The sequence below is a fragment of the Bos mutus genome, chromosome 5 (genome assembly GCF_027580195.1).
Source record: "Bos mutus isolate GX-2022 chromosome 5, NWIPB_WYAK_1.1, whole genome shotgun sequence".
In the NCBI taxonomy this organism is placed as follows: Eukaryota; Metazoa; Chordata; class Mammalia; order Artiodactyla; family Bovidae; genus Bos; species Bos mutus.
This window is the reverse complement of record NC_091621.1, coordinates 91,520,997-91,542,376: the sequence shown is the minus strand read 5'-3', so window position 1 is coordinate 91,542,376 and position 21,380 is coordinate 91,520,997. Positions and strand designations below refer to the sequence as shown.

The following is a 21,380-nucleotide window of genomic DNA, read 5'->3' as shown; positions in this document are numbered from 1 at the left end:
TCCGCTGTGTTCACACATGCGTGAAGTAAAGCAGTTCCCGTTTTACTTTATTTCTGTAGACCTTCAAAGCAGCTCGTTACCTTCCTCAGGTGGACCTGCACCTGTGGAGGAGTCATCCTGTTTTACACAGCACTGACATACCTCTTGCATTTACCCTTGTGACCTTGTGAAAGCACTTCTAAATGACTAGCCACAAGTATTTCCAGAGACCTTGGAATGAACAACGGTTTACATGCTGATGGCTGAGTTTTAAAATTACATGTGCGGGAAGATAGTAAAAATATTGCAGACTGATTTGCAGATTTGCACAGTGCTCCAGACTAAAGATAAGGTTGAAAAGACCAGAGTCACACTCTAGACAGCATGAGCTGCAAAGCTAACAGGATTTTTATTTTTAAACCAAAGAAAGCTAATGATAACTGTCATTGATCATGCTACCTTGGAAACGGTCTTTCCATTGATGTGTTTATTCATAAGGCTAAGGGGTACATTTTTGTTTTAAAGTGTGTCTGTAGGCAGGATTTTTATTTTATTCTGATTAAGTAGATATAGTGTTATTAGTATTAAGGGCTCTAAGGGAATTTCAGAATCTTCTTGGTCTGTTCAGTCCTTATGTCTAACCACAATAGCTTAACTATACTGCAGAAAGCATTTTTTCTTTCCTTCTTGTTTCCCTCCCTCTTGTTTATATGTCAGGCAGGAACTCTCTTATCCCCTCATTGAGAAAGACAAGGAATCAACCTTCTTATGTCAGGGAAGGGACAGGAAACCTGGCTTTCCATATCCAGGATTTGTCCTTTTCCCCTTGAACAAAGTTTAAGGAGCTACCACACACTTTCAAATTCAAATGCAAAAAAAAATATATATATATATATATGTATGTATATGGGTAAGCAAGTATAATGTGGCGTTTTAGGCAAATTTTCAGTTCAGTAGAGCAGTAATTCTCAAACTTTAGTAAGCAGCAGAATTACGTGGAGGGTTTGATACAGCACAGATTGCTGGACCCCACCCCCATAGTTTCTGATTCAGTAAGTGAAAGTCTTTGCATTTTTAACAAGTTTTCAGGTGGTCCTGAAGATGCTGGTTTAGGGACCACACTTTGATAATCACTGAAGTAGGGCAGGATTGTTAAGACTAGGCATTTTAGAGGCATTAGCCAGACCAGCGTTAAAATTTAGATTCTGCCTCTTTTTTTTTCTTTTTATTTATTTATATTTATTTATTTATTTTAATTGGAGGCTAATTACTTTAGATTCTGCCTCTTAATAGCTCAGTTATCTTGTGGGGCAAGACACCTACCCCTCTAATGCTGAATTTCCTTATTTGTAAAATCAATACAATAATAATGCATTCTTTATAGTGTTACTGGGAGGATTCAATGAGATAATGGGTATACAGGTCTTAACACAGGCATGGCACTTAGTAAGAGAGTTGGTACTACCATCCATTTTATCCATATCATGGTAACTTCACTGGTATTATTAAAAGGTTATATGTAGCCTTTAAAGCAATTTCAAGTAGTTTCCCCAAGACCCAATAATAATATGGAGGATGACCTGAATGAGGACCATCCAACACAGGCAAGACCCAGAAGCCATGTTGGTGAAGCTGGATGCAGGCAACAGCAACCTGATGTAGAGATGTACTAAATTCAGGTGTTATAACAAAGTTTTGAAATCCTGGGGCAACTGATTTCCATCACTGAGACAAGGTGAAGGTAATCTGGAGGAAAGGTATTTGGTAAATTGGACCTGAAGAACCATAGAATCTCAGGGTTGCAGTTCAGAGTTCAGTACCTGCCTGTATATTTCCATTAACAGTGACCTCAGTCTTCTTTTTTGGGGGGAGACAACTGGTTTCATTACTAGAAAACTTTAGTTGTTAAAAGGTCTTATATTGATCCAAATTTTTATGTTATAATTTTTTACCTATTTTTCCTTTTGTAGCAACACAGGATGATTCATTTCAGAAAAGATGTGGGTGTTTGCTAGTCTCCTTGTTAGTGATCTAGTTTGAAATGATAAAGGTATACAACTTAAAGGAACTTAAGATTGTCTAGGTTGACCTGATAATTTTGCTCCCAAGTTCCGGAGAGATTAATTTGCTCGCATAGGATATTTGGCCTGGCTGGTAACAGAACTGGAAGGCCTGCGGGTGCTGAATCCAGGGCTCTTCACACAGTTACTTCTCAAGTATGTCGTGATAGCCCTCATGTCTCCTATTGTTTTCTCCATGACTTTCAGTGGTTCCTCTTCCGTTAAGATTTCTGGGCTTGTTTGCAGTACACTTTTGGATTCTCTCTAATTTGTTAGTGTTTTAAACATGGCATTCAGGATGGAACCCAGTGCTTCAGGCGGGGTTCAACTAGCCCAACTATGTATGTGTGTGCACGTGTGCACAGGCTCAGTCGCTCAGTTGTGTCTGACTGTTTGCAACCCCATAGACTGTATAGCCTGCCAGACTCCTCTCTCCATGGAATTTCTTCAGGCAAGAATGTCGGAGTGGGTTGCCATTTCCTCCTCTAGGGGATCTTCCTGACCCAGGGAACAAACCTGTGTCTCTGTGTCTCTTGCATTAGCAGGCAGATTCTTTACCACTAGTGCCACTTGGGAAGCGCAAGCCAGCACGAGGCTGATGGTTAAAAATTTGGAGAGCAATCCTGTTTAAAAGGCAAATGAAATATTAATGTGTGGTGGTCCTCATAGCACCCTCCACCTTTGTCTTCATGTTTCGCAGGAATCAGCACCACCAAGTTTCTTTTGTTTGCTCTTGGTAAAGTTCTCTAGAGAGCCCCTTAATTAGTATCTTTCATGCTCCTGTTTGTACTCCCTTGTCTTTTATCTTGTTAAGACCCAAGAAAGACAGTTTTTACTAAACCAAATTTGTTTAAATTTTTATTATTTTTCTAATATTTATTTGCACTGGCCTGTTTCATATACTTATTCTATTCTGATTTTCTGACAGAACCAGCATCCACGTCCTATAAATACACCAGATTTAGACAGACAGCAAAGCTGTTAGGCCTATGAAAAGTTGTCTTACTGTCTTTTACAGAGAGCATTTAACAACAGCCCACTTTGACCTCTGTGTCAGTGCAGCTAAAATCGGTGTTTGTAAGGCAGAAATGCTTTTCTTTGCTTCATAACTGATTGTTGTTGCAAAGTCAGGAGATTTGAGTCATATTAGAAGGCACATGGCGGAGAAGGCAATGGCACCCCACTCCAGTACTCTTGCCTGGAAAATCCCATGGACGGGGGAGCCTGGTAGGCTGCAGTCCATGGGGTCGCTAAGAGTCGGACACGACTGAGCCACTTCACTCTCACTTTTCACTTTCATGCATTGGAGAAGGAAATGGCAACCCACTCCAGTGTTCTTGCCTGGAGAATCCCAGGGATGGCGGAGCCTGGTGAGCTGCTGTCTATGGGGTCGCACAGAGTCGGACACGACTGAAGTGACTTAGTAGTAGTAGTAGTAGTAGTAGTAGTAGTAGAAGGCACATGGAGAGGGGTGAGCTGTGGTCAGTGTTAGCCTCAGACTATTTTTCCTTTTGAAGATGTTCCTAATTTTGCTATCAATTCCAAGGTTCTCTAATGGTCAACAGTACTCTAAGTGATGTACTGGCATCACTGGCATGAAGTTAGACTGAGGAGTAACTTAGAGGCACACCTGCCACAGTGTCATGTCATTGTCTCATCAAACACTGCTTAACAAGACAAATCAGAGTATTTCATTTCCAAGTAGATCACTTGAGCATTTTCTCCCTTTGGCTTACCAAATAGGTAAGAAATAACAGTAAAGATAAAATGTATATGTACTTTTAAACACACTTTCTAGGTTCTCTAATTTGATAGAATTGAATAGGTTTTCTTTGCTTGATGAATTGATTCCATAATTTTCATTTTTTTAAGTTGAATGAGCCATTAAAAAGTCTCATTCTAAGGCCTTCTTTTTAAAATTTATTTATTTTTGGTTTGGCTGTGGGCCACTCTAGTTGTGGTGTGTGGGCTTCTCTCATTGCTGTGGCTTCTCTTGTTGCAGGGCATGGGCTCAAGGTCACATGGGCTTCAGTAGTTGTGACTCTCAGGCTCTAGGTGTGCGGGCTCAGTAGTTGTGACACATGGGCTCAGTTACCCCGTGGCATGTAGGATCTTCCCGGATCAGGGATCAAACTCAAGTGCCCTGTATTAGCAGGCCGATTCTTAACCACTGGACCACCAGGGAAGTCCCTTCTAAAAAGCCTGTTGGATAGCATCACTGACTCAATGGATATGAGTCTGAGCAAAATCCAAAAGATAGTGAAGGACAGGGAAGCCTGGCATGCTATAGTCCATGGGGTTACAGGATGTCAAACATGAATTAGCGATTGAACAACAGCTAGCACGGCAGGCAAGTGAAGAATGTTAAGTATTCGATAAGTATTATTTTGTGTGTAGCACCATTCCCTCAGCTGTAATTCTGCTTTTCTTTTCATCTTTCATGATGAATTTATAATGGTGGTGCCCGTGTGGAGCAAACACTTGTTTGACTCTTCTTCACTGATTATTGGTTGGCCCCAGTCCTGCACAGCACTTTCTACTCTTCAGGTCATCATTAGCATTTATCATAGTTGATCGCTTGCTCCTTGAAACATGACCTCACTTGGCCCCCAGGATATCAGTCCTACTCTCAGCCTTCCACTTCACCAGGCCACTCCTTCTCAGTCTCCTTTGCTATTTCCTCTGAATCTTCCTAGCTTCTAAATATTGAAGTGTGCCAGGCTCAAACCTTAAACTAGCTCCCTCCTCTCTCCACAGTCACTTGCTTGCTGTTTTCATCTGCTCTCCTAACTTTAATCCCAGGCTGGTCGAAGCTTGGGTCATTCCTCTTATAGTCTCACATATCTCACTGCCCACGTGACATCTCCAGTTGTCAATTGAACCTCAAACTCTTCACTCACTTTCATGTCCCACTAAAAATTAATTCCTTTTCAAGTCTTTTGCATCTCAGTAAATGGCAATGCCATCATTCATTCTAGGCATTCAGGCATAAACATCTGGATGTCCTCTGTAAATCTTATTTTCTTGCTCTTAAATTTAATCCTTTAGCAAACTCTGCAAGCTCTAACCTTAAAATATTCAAAATCTGACTACCTCTGAATACTTTGATCATTGCCACCCTGCACCAAAGTACCATTAAGTCTCATCTGGATAATTGCTGTAGCTGTTTTTCCGGGCTTCTACTCTTGCCCCCTCCCTTCATCTTTTCTCTATACAGCAGCCATAATGATTAAAAAAGAGGAAGAACATTGGTTCAGGTTCCTCCTCTGCTCAGACTCCTCACAGAGTAAAATCAGTATATGATTGGACTCTCCTCTGTTCAATGACCACCCCAACCCCACCCTGGCTTCCCACTGTCCTCTTGTCCCCTTGGCTAGCTCTCTTTTGCTTCTGGTGGCCTCCTTGCTGCTCCTCACATATGGCAAACTCACTCCCTTCTCAGCATCTCTGCATCTGCCTGGGATGTACTCATTTCCAGGTACGCTCCATCCTCATGACTCCTTTGAGGTCCCTCCCTTACTTAAAGTCTTCAGAGAGGCTTTGGTTGACTTCCTGATGTTAAGGAACAATCTCTTCCTTCTGTACCCTCTTCTTGAGCTTAATTTTTCTTTTAAAAAATTTTATCTATGTATTTTTGGCTGCACTGGGTCTTTGTTGCTGCAAGTGGCCTTTCTCTAGTTGCGGCGAGTGCAGGTTACTCTTACTTTTGGTGCACAGACTTCTCATTGTGGTGGCTTCTCTTGTTGCCGAGCATTTGCTCTACGTGCTGGGGCTTGAGTAGTTGCCGCTCTCGGGTTTAGTTGCTCCGTGGCACATGGGATCTTTCTGGACCAGGGATCGCCCCATGTCCTCTGTATTGGCAGGCACATTCTCAACCACTGGTCCACCAGGGAAGTACTGCTTCATTTTTCTTTATACAACTTATCCTTACCTGATTTTTTTTTTTTTAATGTATTTGTGTTTCTGCTGCAACAAAAGAAGAACAGAGATTTTGTTTGGTTCACTGCTGCATATCTGACCTGGAACAGTGTCTTACACATAATAGATATTCAGTATTTGTGTTATTATTTATTTAGACTGCACTGCATACCTTGTGGAATCCCAGTTCCTCAGCCAGGGACTGAACCTGGCCAGGGCAATGAAAGCATCAAGTGCTGACCACTAGACTGCCAGGACCTCCCGATATTTGTGGGATGGATAGATGAATCTCATATGAAGTTGAAAATATTTAAAAAGTGAATCTGAAAAAAGTGTGGTTTTAGCACAGAATTAAATGGGCATATCAATGCAATTAAATAAATAGCCAGAAAATGATTTTTATTTATATAAGATATTATGATATCATAACTAATCACCTATTAGTAGGGAAGTGATGGGTAATTTTCCGTGATTTTCAGTGATTAGCAAACTATTTTTGGTCAAGAGAGAGATAGTTAATATTTTAGCTTTTCAGGCTCCTATCACAACTCTTGTAACAATTACTGAAGGGAAAGGAGCCATAGACAAATATAAATGAATAGATATGGTTAGATTTGACCCATGGTAGTTTGCCCACCCCTGGATTATTAAATTAGTAATAATAAACTTCATCAGGTTAGTGATTTTTATATATTTTGTTGTTCACTGATAGATCCCAGGTACACAGAACGTCCTTGGCATAAAATAAGGGCATTGAATAAAAATTGTTGATTTGAACTAAATCAAAATGACATTTGAAGACCTGGCTATTTGGGATGAAATGAACTTAGTTCCTCTCCGTACATCATATAATTGTATAAATTGCAATAGATAAATGTAAAATGATGAAAATGGTTGGATGTGTAGGTGTATATTTATCTGTCTTTGGATTGAGAGTGTTATTTCTAAGCATAAATGCAGTAGATGAAATTAGCTATGAAAAAAGCATTTCCCTATTTGAAAATGTAAAACATATATATATATATATATATATATATATCTCAACATCATAAAAATAAAAGAACATAAAAATAGAAAAAGTTACCATACATTAAAAAAAGGCTCATAACCTTTACGCAGAAAACATATATATGTATTGATAAGAAAAATACGAACAATCTGATGATAAAAAGGGCCAAATCCAGGCATTTCCTCGGTTACATACAAGTAAATCCCTGAAAAAATAGTCAACTGTTAATAACTTTAAAAAAATACAAAGGAAAATAAGATCTAATTTATAACTGCTGCTGCTAAGTTGCTTCAGTCGTGTCTGACTCTGTGACCCCATAGACGGCAGCCCACCAGGCTCCCCTGTCCCTGGGATTCTCCACGCAAGAACAGTGGAGTGGGTTGCCATTTCCTTCTCCAATGTATGAAAGTGAAAAGTGAAAGTGAAGTCGCTCAGTCATGTCCGACTCTTCGAGACCCCATGGACTGAGGCCCACCAGGCTCCTCCCCCCATGGGATTTTCCAGGCAAGAGTACAGGAGTGGGTTGCCATTGCCTTCTCCGAATTTATAACTATCAAAGTATAAAAATAAAAAGATAAAAGGATAATACTAAATATTGGTTCACATATCTTGCTGATGAGAGTAAATTTATGCCATCTTTTAAAAACACATTTTTGTAGTACATTAAAAAAAAAAAGCCTTTATATCTTTTTAATGTGTGAAGTAATTTACCTTCCAAGAATCTGTCCTCAGGAAATAATTAACAATGATATCAAGGATTTATGGTCCAAAAAGTTCAACATACTTTCATAATAAAATACAGTAGGAAATAGTTTACATATTTAATTAATAGAGAAATGGTTCAACAAATTATGATATATCTGCAAGATTGAAGATATAGTGTCACTGTGACTATTTTTTGAAGATTTTTAATGATATGAGAGTGCTAATGATTGAGTAATGAGTATAAGAAGGAGAATAAAAAGCTGATTACCCAGGAATATTTCAGTTATGTAAAATACATAGGGCAGAGCAAGAAGATTAGAAGAAAAGATTCCAAGATGTTAACCATGGTTTTGTCTGGATTTTAGGATTGTGGATAGTTTTTGTTTTCCATTTTGTATTTTTCTATTTTGTTACAGGGCTCCTACATTTGCTATCTTAACATCAATATATATTGTCTTTTTAAATTTATTTTTATTTTTTTTTAATTTTATTTTATTTTTAAACTTTACAATATTGTATTAGTTTTGCCAAATATAAATGAATTTAAAATTCTAAGAAAGCCAATCGAGTGTAGGCACAGATGACTCACATGAAAAGGAAGTATAAAAAGCAAATGTTTGAAAAAGTTTTGGCCTCATAAGTAAAAGAATGCAAGTTAAAATAAATATGAGATATTACCTCAGATATTTATAAAAACATTTTTACTGCCTATGAGGAATAAAAAATGACTTTAAAATTTGTATTCCTTGGTCTGTATCATCAAAGGTATGTTACTGGTGTGAGCTGCCCTATCTGACAGGTTAATAATTTGCCACATTTAAATTTTAATTTTAGCTAGATAAAATAGAATAAAAGGAAATTTTCTGGCAGTCTAGTGGTCAGGACTGAGCCTTCCAATACAGGGGGTGTGGGTTTGATCCCTGGTTAGGGAGTTAAGATTCCACATGCCTTGTGGCCCAAAAGCCAAAAAACATAAAACAGAAGCAATATTGTAACAAATTCAATAAAAACTTAAAAAAATAGAATAAAAAATCCATTTCAAGGGCTCAGTAAGCACATGCCTAGTTACTATCTTGAACATGCCAGATATAGTTTTCTATCATTGCAGACAATCCTATGGACAGGGCTGCTCCAGCATATATATGATAACTTATTTAGCTCAGTCTGTCATCTTTGAAAGATATCAATCACTTTTAGAGCACAAGAGAGAAGGGACATCATATATAAAAGAGGAGAAGTTTCAGAAATAATTATATCTAGAAATTACACTTAATATTAATTTGTTTAACCAACAGTTTTAAATGCCTACTGTGTGTCTGTCTGTGGAGGCAGATTTTTATTTGCTCTTCCCCCAGAAACTTCCATGGCTATTTCCTCAGTTCTTTGTTAAAATGTGGCCTTATACAGAGAAGTTCTCCAAGCAATGTATTAATAGATAAAATAGTAATCCTTCCCTATACCTACTCCTCCTGCTGCATTTCCTGTACTACTTGCTCTTTATTTTTCTCAGGAGCCTATTTGTTTTCTCTATTTTTACCACTTATATGTTTGTTAATTTATTTATGGTGTATCTCTTGATTAGAATTAGAATTCTAATAGAGTATAGACTTTTCTTTTCTTTTTTTGGTTCACTGTTCTAATTCCTAGTCTAATAGTTAGTTTTAATTTAATAGTTCATGTCCCTAAGTGATAGTCCGTGAAACTTGACTGATATAAGGTAAAATTCATCTGAAAGTAGATGAGGACAGATATTTCAAAAGATGGATTTTTTTCTTGGAAAGGATAACAAAGGTGGATTTTTTTCCCCAGTGTAAAGCACATTACAAATCGAGAATCATTCTTATAGAATTAAATTAAAATATTAAAAAAATAATGATATATACCAGAGATTTGGGGAGACATTTAAACTGCGATTGGGCTTCCCTGGTGGCTCAGACAGTAAAGATATGCCTGTAATGCAAGATGCCTGGGTTTGATCCTTAGGTTGGGAAGATCCCCTGGAGACGGGAATGTCTACCCACTCTAGTATTCTTGCCTGGAGAATTCTATGGGCACAGGAACCTAGCAGGCAATAGTACATGGGGTTGCAAAGAGTCAGACACAACTGAGCAATTAACACACTTCAACTTCCTCCAAAAACAGATTAAAGCATAATGGTGCATTAGAGTGGAATCTATGCAATAACCTTTTGAAATAAGTGTTTAGATATTGATGGTACATAGGAATATTTGATAGGAAATAATAGTATATGAATAATGTCTGCAAACAGAAACTTTAAAAACACATGTATTATATATATAATTAATTTAATGTGATTTTTTTTTTTTTGAGCTATTTCTAATCTTTATGGGAAAGAGACTGCCCGCCCTTAACGTCACAATGTAAGATGCAGGCTCTGGAGGTGAAAAAGTTGGCATTCATCTGTGGCAGAAAAAGTGTCTTGAATGATTTATGTGAATTTCTTGTCCAAATAAATTGAGAAATAGGTTCCACACAGTTGTAAACCTAGAATTTCCACAACCAGGATTTTGAGGAAAGCCTTCATCTAGAAGTAGGTTCCTTTCATTTGTCCACAGACTAAAGCAAATCTGGGGGATTCTTTAGCAAATGTTCAGCTGCAGATAATGCAATGTGATTCTATGGTAGCTCCAAATACCCCCATTCAATTGGTGAAATGTCAGCTGTTCTTCCTTGATGAGGAAGAAGCATCCGTGGGGTGGTTATGGTGGAATTTTTAACCACCTACCCGAATTTAATGTATTTTTATCCTGTGTATCAGAAAAAATCACCATAAGAGCCAGTGCTGTAAAGATATTAAGTGAAATAAATCCTACTTTATATCCATCATGGGAAAATCAATTTTATATTAGTTCAGTGATCACATTAAATTTTAATCCAAGGTTAGATGTTCCACAAATAAAATCTAAGCCTTAGTTAACCTAAGATAAAATGAATCCTTTCTTATTCTCTATTATTCTTTCATTTAAAAATTAATTGGTCATTCATTTCATAAACATTTATTGATCATTTTGTATTTATCAGGCATTGCATTTTGTGCTAAAACAATAACTAAAAGATGATATAACAGCATGATTTATTGCCATTAATTGCATCATTCCCTACATAGCTATGAGACTGTGTGTGTGTGCTTGATTGTGTTCGACTCTGTGACCCCATGGACTGTGGCCAACCAGGCGCCTCCGTCTATGGGATTCTTCAGGCAAGAATACTGGAGTAGGTTGCCATTTCCTCCTCCAGGGGATCTTCCCAACCTAGGGATCAAACCCGTGTCTCTTGTGTCTCCTGCATTGGCAGGCGATTTCTTTACCACTAAGCTACGTGGGAACGCACTGAAAACCTTTTAGTTCTGTTAACACCCCTGTCAGGCAGGTGTCATTTAATAGATGGAAAAAAAGTGAGATGCCCTGACTGGAGGGAAAGTGATGTAGCAAAACAAACCCTGTACCCTTTCTTCTCTCTCCTTTTAGTGAAGACTTATTTTCCAAACCAAAACACTGGGACACACAGTTTGAGAAGGGAGTTTTTCTCTTTGGTGATTTTACTTGTGTGTAGGGTATTAAAGGACTATCTGATTAAATTATATTTCCTTACTCTTTTGATTAATCACCTTATTGAAAAAATAAATTATGTAAAAATTGGGAACTGTCTAAGAACATCTGGAACATCTGGCCACCATACTGACCCATTGTAATCTTGTGAATATTTAAATGTTCTCTCTGCCTAGTCCTTGAGTCTTTTCTCACAGCCTATGTTCCCTTGCTCACTTCTTTTTATTTTTTTAACTCCATTTTTTTTCCTACCACCCAACTCATTTAGTTTCAATTGTGTATCTTAGCTTTTGCAATTTGTCTACTCTGACATGCTTGGAAATTTACAGTTTGTTTAGCAGGATAACCAACTTTGGCCTCATTTACTCCCACATGAAGGTCAGAGCCCGCAGTCTTTGTTGATATTCCCTTTGCTTTAGAATCGTCTCTTGTCGCTTAGCCGATTCGGAGAAGGCGGCACGAGCACAGATCCTCTGAGCTTACCAGATAATCTGTGGACGAACAAGTCAAAATTGCTGGCAAGGGTTTGACTTTTTCTTATGTTTCTGTTTTCCTCTCCAGGTATTTTCTGTGTTCGCGTCCTCCCATATGGGCCAGTTATTAGAGGTGAAAATGTATAGAGATGTGAGCCATCAGTAATCACCTTCACCACTTTCTTGTACTTATAATGGCTGTTTCCTCTTTATTTTCCTCACATCAAGTGGAAAAGTATTTTCCAGCAAGTCAGGCTTGAGGATGGAGGGAGAAGGCTGTGTGCAGGAGGAAAGAGAAGCAGATCAGGAAGAAGGGGCGGTGGTCTGTGAAATAACAACCAAACTTAAAGGCGAAGCTACTACTGATAATAAACTTGGAATGGATTTAGGCAGGAATATTTTTATTCAAAGCAACTTTCAAAAGCAGAAGAAATATTATCAATTACCATTTCAGGACGATTTTTTGAAGGTTCCAATATTGAGTTATAAAGAACACACTGAGTTGTTTGGCTTCTCTTTCCAGGTTTGCAACACAACCACAGACAGGAAGCATGCAGACACCTTTTTGGAGAAGTGTGTTACTGAGTCAATAATGAACATTGTGAGCGGCTTCTTTAATTCACCCTTTTCAGACAACAGTACCAGCCTCCAGGTAACATTACCAAAAAGTAAAAAGCATCCTGTCACACAGAATTTCTGTACCTTATTAGAGTGAAAAAAAATTTAATATGGCCATAAAGTCCTTTTCTACCCTTCTAAAGATCAGTCTTCTTTCATAGTATTCACTGTTATACCCCTTTCTGAGTTTCCCAATCTTTATTTTCAATAAATGAAACTTCAAGCTGAATTCTTTTTGCTCTAAGCAAAATAGGAACTTTCACAACTGTTGATTGACTCTTTACCATGTGTCAAAATAACTGGTATGATTCCTTAAATGGGTAGACATTTTGACTCAATAATTCCAATTTAGTAAATCTTGAAAGAATTAGCATGGATTTATATACTAAGATTTGCACTGAAGTATTTATAATACTTAAAAATTGATGTCAACTTTAAATGTTCACAAGCAGGAAATTAACTACTTTGGTGGCTCAGATGGAAAAGAAAATGCCTGCAGTGTGGGAGACCTGGGTTCCATCTATGGTTTGGGAAAATTCCCTGGAAAAGGAAATAGCAACCCACTCCGTTATTCTTGTCTGGAGAATTTCATGGACGGAGGAGCCTGGTGGCGTACAGTCCATGACACGACTGAGTGACTAACACTTTCACTTTCGTTTATAAATACTTAAAATTTGATGTCAACCTCAAATGTCCTCAAGCAGGAGATTAGCTAAATATATTGTGGTATATCTATAGATGGCTTATTATATCGCAATTAAAAGTTAGGGTTTAAAAGAAAAATTGATGACTAAGGAAAATAATCACAAAGCAGTATAAAGTGAAATAGGCCACAAAATTGCATTATAGTATCCTCCAGGTTTGTGTGTGTAAAGAATATATGTGCATATATACATAGAAAAACTCAGTAAGTAATTACTGTAAAAATGTTGATACTAGCCCCAAGCATCCAGTATCGTGCATTGAACCTGGACTGGCAACTCGTTTCATACATGATATTTTACATGTGCACTGGGACGACCCAGAGGGATGGTATGGGGAGGGAGGAGGGAGGAGGGTTCAGGATGGGGAACACATGTAAACCTGTGGCGGATTCATTTTGATATTTGGCAAAACTAATACAATTATGTAAATATTAAAAATAAAATAAAATTTAAAAAATAAAATAAAAATAACACTACAAAAAAAAATGTTGATACTGATTATCTTTACTTGTTAGGATTATTGGTGATTTTCATTTGTTTGGTTACCAAATATTCTACAGTGATTGTATATTGCTCTTATAAAAATGCTATTTCAGTTACACCTTTTTAGAGAAAACTTTTGGACTGTTAAAATCATGTAAAATTGTTTTTGTAGGTCAAAATTGCTGTCTTCTCTACTTGCTCATCATATGAAACTTAAACATACAATCAATAAAACAAACAAATAAACCCAAAGCACCTGTTCTATTTATGCATGCTTGGTTGCTCAGTCGTGTCTGACTCTCTGTGACCCCATGAACTGTGCCCAATAGGCTACTCTGTCCATGTAATTTTCCAGGCAAGAATACTGGCATGGGTTGCCATTTTCTAATCCATGTTCTGTTTATACTTGGAAATAAACCAGAAATTATAAAAGTATACTTAAATTCATATCATTGGCTTCAAGAAATGTCATATTTTCCAGATTAAGAATATAGGTAAAATAATGAATTTTCTATAGTGTCTAATGTGGTTCTTGTCATGAAATGAGTACATAATAAATATCTGCTGAATGAGATGTTCATTAAATAGCACTGAAACTTAAAAGACAAGATTGTATTTTATTTTGATGGACCTGTTTTCATAATGAGTAGATATCACATCAGGAGGGTTAATGGTCTGATGACCTGTTTGCCTCTTTGTGTTTTCAGACACATCAGCCAGTTTTTATTCAGCTGCTCCAGTCTGCCTTCAGAATTTATAATTGCACCTGGCCAAATCCAGCCCAGAAAGCCTCAGTGGAGTCCTGTATCAGAACTTTGGCTGAAGTGGGTAAGTTGGAGTGTCAGATTTTACTTACTTCACATTATGTAAAAGAAATCAGGCTTTTGTCTAAAAGGCAGTATAAAGTAGCTTGTGTGACTTCTATAAAGGTGAAGAACAGAGATGAGCAAACGATTCTGAACATCGCATCCTTTTAGGGAGGAGATTATAATTATTAAATTTCTTCATTTTAAATATTTTAAAATACTTATTTTTAAATTATATTTCTAACCTTAAATTAATATTTTATATAGTGCTTTAATATAGCTCAGTAGAATATTACACAAATGAGTTTGTTTTTGTTATCTGAGATTTTATTATGGAACTGTCTGTTAAGTAGCCTAATATATTAATATTTGTAGTAGGACCTCTTGAGGGGTTTTTAGTTTGCTAATTTTGTGTGAAATCTATCCATATTTATTTGAGCCTCTATTATCTATAGGAGGCTTCAGAAATTACAGATAAAATGGAATTCCAAAGAATAACACTTAAGGGAAGGTTAGTGCATTCTAGACAGTATTTTTTAGAGTTCTCTCCTTTTTTTTTTTTTTTGAAGTAAATTTGGACTGTTCTAGATGGCAGAAAGGAGGAGGGAAAAGAAATATAGACTGGACTGGACTTCAGAAAACAAACAGGAGCTGAATCATTCTTCTCAGCTAATGGTGGTTCTGCAGGCATTGCAGGCATTGGAAAGGGCAGCTTATAGTGTGTTTCATTATTCTGATCATCATCACTGCTGACATATTTCAGCATACACCATTTGCCATGCTAAGCAATTTACATGTATTATCTCATTTAATCCTTAAATAGGCTCATGGCTTATTTACATTTTACAGCTGGGGAAGCAGAATTATCTAGATCAGTTAACTTGGCCAGGGTTATAGTATGTGCTCAGTAAATATTTGATAAATGAATAAATGGTTTAACTAATTAATGGCCACTTGAAGTATTTTAGTCTCTTCTCCCCATGTGCAATTTGGTTTAAGTAATTTAATATTGACAAAATGTAATGATGGCCCAATTTTATTTGAATACATTCAAAGGATTTATAACCTAAGAGGATCAATTGAAAATTATTAGAATAAGAGATGAATAGAGTTCATCTAGGTGATTGTAAATTGTTAATAAGTGTTAAACTTGGTAGATCTTCTGTATATCCCAAAGAGAGAATACATTTGAAAAAATATGTCACCACAATAAAAATAATATTTTAGGCAAAGTAAGAAACATGAGAGTAAAATTATATTGCTATTTTGAGGGCTATAAAAGATTTTAATAAATGATTTGTTTGAATTTTTAATAAATGATTTTAACTTAATTTTTAATTTAGCAAATGGATTTTATTTAAATTTAATCAATGGATTTATTTAAATTATGTTAAATTTATAAGATTTAATAAAAATTACTATTTGGGGATTATAAAATTCAACTTGTAAGGATGCCAGTTCTCCACAGTTTATAATTTTACTGCTTTCAAATGGGACTCCTTTGCATACACTCTCTACCCGCTCTGCTTGGGCCTAGACACCCTCTGCAGGGCCACACCCCACAAGGCTGTGTCCTCTGACAGCTTAGCCTCTGCCTCCTTCTTGTGGAAGCTTTCTCCTCACATCCCACTCGTTGCCACAGCCCCCATCAGGCTATTGCTGTCTTGCCCATGGCCTCTGACTCTGTGCTGGGTCGCTCGTTAGCACGGATACTCTTATCACATTTGTCACTGTGCCAGGCTGTCCACCAGTGTGGACAGCTTCCTTACCTAAGTCTGATTCTCCGTTCCAGGGCGCCTCCTAGGCCCATGCCTTCCACTCCTTCCTGAGTTCAAACACTCTGGACCACCTCAGCCCCTAATGCCTCCTTGCCCAGCATTGGCACTTGACTTTGCTCTGCTCCCCCTCCTGGTTTTAAGATAGAATGTGTGTGAAAATAGCTCAGTCGTGTCTGACTCTTTGCAGCCCATGGACTGTACAGTCCAAGGAATTTTCCAGGCCCGGATACTGGAGTGGATAGCCTTTCCCTTCTCTAGGGGATCTTCCCAACCCAGGGACTGAACCCAGGTCTCCCACATTGCAGGCAGATTCTTTACCAGCTGAGCCACAAGGGAAGGCCTAGGACAGAATTGTTCCAGAAGAAAAGGAAGAGGCCATCATGAAAGTGAAAGGGTTAGTCTCTCAGTCATGTCTGACTCTTTGTGACCCCATGGACTGTAGCTCGCCAGGCTCCTCTGTCCCTGGAATTCTCCAGGCAAGAATACTGGAGTGGGTTGCCGTTCCCTTCTCCAGAGGATCTTCCTGATTCAGGGATCAAACCCAGGTCTCTTGCAATGTAGGCGATCCTTTACCATCTGAGCCACAGTGAAGCCCAGGCTATCCTACGTACTATCAAAAGTAAAGAACACAAAAGAGAACCTAAATTTTGTTTTGAAAAGATGCACAGGGCAAAGGGTCCAGCAGGATATAAATAAAGTATTAACACAGGTTATTGCTTGGGGGTAGAATGGTTCTATTGTCCATGCTTTCCTGTAACTTGTGAGTTTTTAATAATAGATCTCAAATTGTAATAAAACAATATTAAAAGCATTTTCATTTTGACCCAGTCAGCTGGGAAATATACTAACCATCAAAAGATAATCTAAAGGAAAGGCAAAGAAATATGATGATTTGTTTTTACAAAGGAATTTTTTTTTGCATTGTCTTTGCTGGGTATATTTCTGTATTTTACATTTTAAGGCAGTCTCCCTTTTTCCTCCTCATCTTCCTGCTTCTTCTCTCCCCTTTCCTCTTTCTCCTCCCCCCCTTTTTTTTCACTTCCTTTTTGTCTCCTCCTCTTCTTCCCTAAGCATTGATATTCAGCAAATACAATGGGGGAAAACATGGGGCATGGAGGGTATGCTGTTCATACCACTTACAAATTGAGAGATGAAGAGCTCTGAGCCACAAGTGAGATGCCATGCTGTATTTTCCATCTGAGTTGCAATTCTAGTGTTGTTCCCCATGTAGTCAGGCCAGTTCCTGCAGAGCAGGGTGGCACAACTTTGGAAGTTTAAAACAGTCACTGAAACTCTACAGTTTAAGAATAGAATTTATTTCAATGTTACAGGACTTCTTTTTCTACCATTTCCTTTACTCTTTATGATTTAACAGGAAATTTTAGTCTCTTTTTGTATGCTATAGAGACACATGTGAAAGGAAGTCCAAAAAATATCTTAAGTCAATAATCAAAGTAGGTTTGGAAGGATGCTTTGGTATAAAATCTCAGTTTTATCTTTGTGTGAAAGCGTGTTTTTTTTTTAAATTGAAATATACCTGATTTGCAGTGTTTCAGGTGCCCAGCCAAGTGGTTCGGTTGTGCGTGCACACACACAGACACACTTTTTCAGGTTCTTTTCCATTATAGGTTATTGCAGTTTATTGAATACAGTTCCTTGTGCTATATAGTAGAATCTTTGGTTATCTATTAAGGTTTTATGTGCAGTAGTATGTATATGTTAATCCCAAACTCCCTAGTTTATCACTCCCCCTGCCCCTGCCACTTTTCTCCTTTATGACCATTAATTTGTTTTCTTTTTTAAAAAATATATTATCTTTATTTATTTTTAAAAATTTATTTGTTTTAATTGTAGGCTGATTACGATATTATAGTGGCTTTTGCCATACATTGACATGAATCAGCCATGGGTGTATATGTGTCCCCTCGTCCCGAACCTCCCCTCCGCCCCCCCCACATCCCATCCCTCTGGGTTGTCCCAGTGCACCAGCTTTGAGTGCCCTGTTTCATGCTTCGAAGTTAGACTGGTCATAGTAATATACATGTTTCAGTGCTATTCTCTCAAATCATCCCACCCTCAGCTTCTCCCACAGAGTCCAGAAGTCTGTTCTCCTTGCATCCCTGGGATAAAGCCCACTTGGTCATGATGTATGATCTTTTTAATATGTTGTTGGATTCTGTTTGCTAGAATTTTGTTGAGGATTTTTACATCTATGTTCATCAGTGATAACTGACCTGCAGTTTTCTTTTTTGTGGCATGTTTGTCTGGTTTTGATATTAGGGTGATGGTGGCCTCATAGAATGAGTTTGGGAGTTTACTTTCCTCTGCAATTTTTTGAAAGAGTTTGAGTAGGATAGGTGTTAGCTCTTCTCTAAATTTTTGGTAGAATTCACCTGTGAATCCATCTGGTCCTAGACTTTTGTTTGTTGGAAGATTTTTGATTACAGTTTCGATTTCCATGCTTGTGATGGGTCTGTTAAGATTTTCTATTTCTTCCTGGTTCGGTTTTGGAAGGTTGTATTTTTCTAAGAATTCGTTAATTTCTTCCAAGTTGTCCATTTTATTGCGTATAGTTGCTCATAGTCTCATGATCCTTTGTATTTCCGTGTTGTCATGATTTCTCCATTTTCATTTCTAATTTTATTGATTTGATTCTTCTCCCTTTTTTCATGATGAATCTGGCTAATGGTTTGCCTATTTTATAATCTTCTCAAAGAACCAGCATTAAGTTCTGTTGATTTTGCTGTAGTCTCCTTTGTTTCTTTTTCATTTATTTCTGCTCTGATTTTTTATGATTTATTTCCTTCTACTAACTTTGGGATTCTTAATTTCTTCTTATTCTAGTTGCTTTAGGTGTAAAGTTAGGTTATTTGATGTTTTTCTTGTTTCTTGAGGTAAACTTGTATTGCTGTGATCCTTCCTCTTACCACTGCTTTTACTGAATTGAATCCCGTAGGTTTTGGGTTGTTTTCATTTGTTTCTATGCGTATTTTGATTTCCTTTTTGATTTCTTCTGTGATCTGTTGGGAGAACCATTAATTTTTTTTTTTCTGTGTCTGTGAGTCTGTTTCTGTTTTGTTAAGAAGTTCATTTACATCATTTTCTAGAATTTCACATATAAGTGATATCATATGATATTTGTCTTTCCCTGTCTGACTCACTTCACTTAGTATGATAATTTCTAGGTTCATCCACGGCACTGCAAATGGCGAGCATATTTCCTTCCACTTCCTCATTTGTTGTTTCCAACTGAACAGTTAGGAAACTGTCTGTCTGCATTTATCCCCTTCTCCTACTCCATAATGGCCTAGTTTGACCCCTCTTTGCATCCTTTCTGGACCATATAGGCATTCTGTGTTCTTTCCTTGCTTAAAAAAATATGCTACCAGAATAATCTTGATGTGAAATTCTGTTGTTTTAAAAATGTCAACAACAAAATTCTCAGCCTTCAGCAGCATCCCTTTGTCCAATAAACTAGGATGGATTCCTCATTGCACATTTGTGGCCTTGCCAGCACAGCCCTGCCTCCTCTTTTGACTTGTTGCTTACTGCTTCTCACCCCCACACAGAGAACTGGATATCCTGCCCCAGATATTTCTCACATAATAAGTCTCTTTTTCTCTCCAGTTTCCACCATTGCCAGTTGTCAGTATCTTTTCCATTACTTGAAAATTTTTATTGTTCAAATTCCTCCATTAAAGCCATTTCTGACTTACAGGTCCGGATCTGAACTCATCCCCATTTGACCATTTATACTTTTCTTACAGTCTTAACTTTATCCTAGCTTACACCATCGCTAAGTATTAATCTACTAGATTTTGAGGGACAACAACTATGAAATGTCTGTGAAAAATACATTAATAAAAGCTATTGTCTAAGATGAAAAAGTAAAAAGCAAATTCTGCTTTGTGATGGGTTTTTGTTGTTCAGTCACCAAGTCATGTCCAACTCAGTGCAAGCCCGTGGACTACAGCATGCCAGGCTTCCCTGTCCTTCATTGTCTCCCGGAGCTTCCTCAAACTCACGTCTGTTGAGTTGATGATGCCATCCAACCATCTCATCCTCTTTCATTCTCTTCTCCTCCTGCCTTTGATCTTTCCCAGCATCAGGGTCTTTTCCAATGAGTGCTGGGTCGACCGCATCTTTTTTTTTGTTTGTTGGTGGATATGCTTCATGGAAAAACACATCATCAAAATGAAAGCATTCAGAAGTAAGCATCTGTGGTACTAAAGGGATCTAAACTTCCCTTACTTATGTAATGATGTTGCAGGAAGGGGGACCCCTTTCTGGGCCCGAAACTGGGCTCTTGTCTAACACTTGAAATGAATTGTCCGAGGAGACAAATGTGCTGACAAAGCAAGAGATTTTATTGGGAAAGGGTGCCCAGATGGAGAGCAGTAGGGTAAGGGAAACCAGAAGAACTGCTCAGCCATGTGGCTCGTGGCTCGCAGTTTTATGGTGATGGGGTTAGTTTCCAGGTTGTCTTCAGCCAATCATTCTGACTCAGAGTCCTTCCTGGTGGTGCACACCTTGTTCAGCCAAGAAGGATGCCAGTGAGAAGGATGCTGGGAGGTGGTTGCACAGGCAGTGTCTCCTTTTGACCTTTCCCAAACTCTTCCGGTTGGTGGTGGCTTTTTAGTTCCATGTTCCTTACCAGGACCTCCTGTTGTAAAACAACGCATGCAAATGGTTACTATGGTGCCTGGCCTGGATGGGTGGTTTCAGTCAGTGTGCTTCCCCTAACAGTGTTTGAAAACATTTGAAATATTTAGGCAAATAAAAAAGAAGTCTTATCTTGCAACACTTGAAGGTGTGAATGGATTTTGTTTACAGGTTCCCAGGAATAGATTATAATTAATATATGGCAACTGCAAGAAGCAGATTAAAAAAATTTTTTTTTCTTTTTTTTGATCATGCCACACAACTTACGGGATCTCAGTTCCCTGACCAGGGATTGAACCTTGGCAGTGGGAGCACCAAGTCCTTACCATTGGACTGCCAGGAAACTCCCTAAGAGGCAGATTTTTGTCCCACTTCAAAGAATAACTATTTACAGTTAGTACATTTTTAAAACCTTAGGAGTCACATGTGACTCTTCCCTTTTGTCACTTCTGTTAAATACAGTAGTAGGTTCTATTGGTTCCACTTCCAAAATCCATCAGTTTTTTTGTTCTCTTGTCAGACACTCTTGTCAAATGCACCATGATATGACATGGATTACAGAAGAGTCTCATTACTGAATACCCTACCTCTACCTGAGTCTCGCTACAACCCATTC

The 21,380-nt window shown here is 37.9% G+C and overlaps 1 protein-coding gene across 2 annotated transcripts in view; it reads left to right on the top strand.

Moving 5' to 3' along the window:
• The window catches only part of ITPR2 (inositol 1,4,5-trisphosphate receptor type 2), a 584,772-nt gene that overhangs the window by 278,359 nt on the left and 285,033 nt on the right, over positions 1-21,380 (top strand). For both annotated transcript variants that reach the window (XM_005902445.3, XM_070371231.1), the window contains 2 exons: positions 12,237-12,365; positions 14,226-14,346. In XM_005902445.3, coding sequence (XP_005902507.2) covers positions 12,237-12,365; positions 14,226-14,346 — 250 coding nt within the window. The remainder of the gene's footprint in view (positions 1-12,236; positions 12,366-14,225; positions 14,347-21,380) is intronic.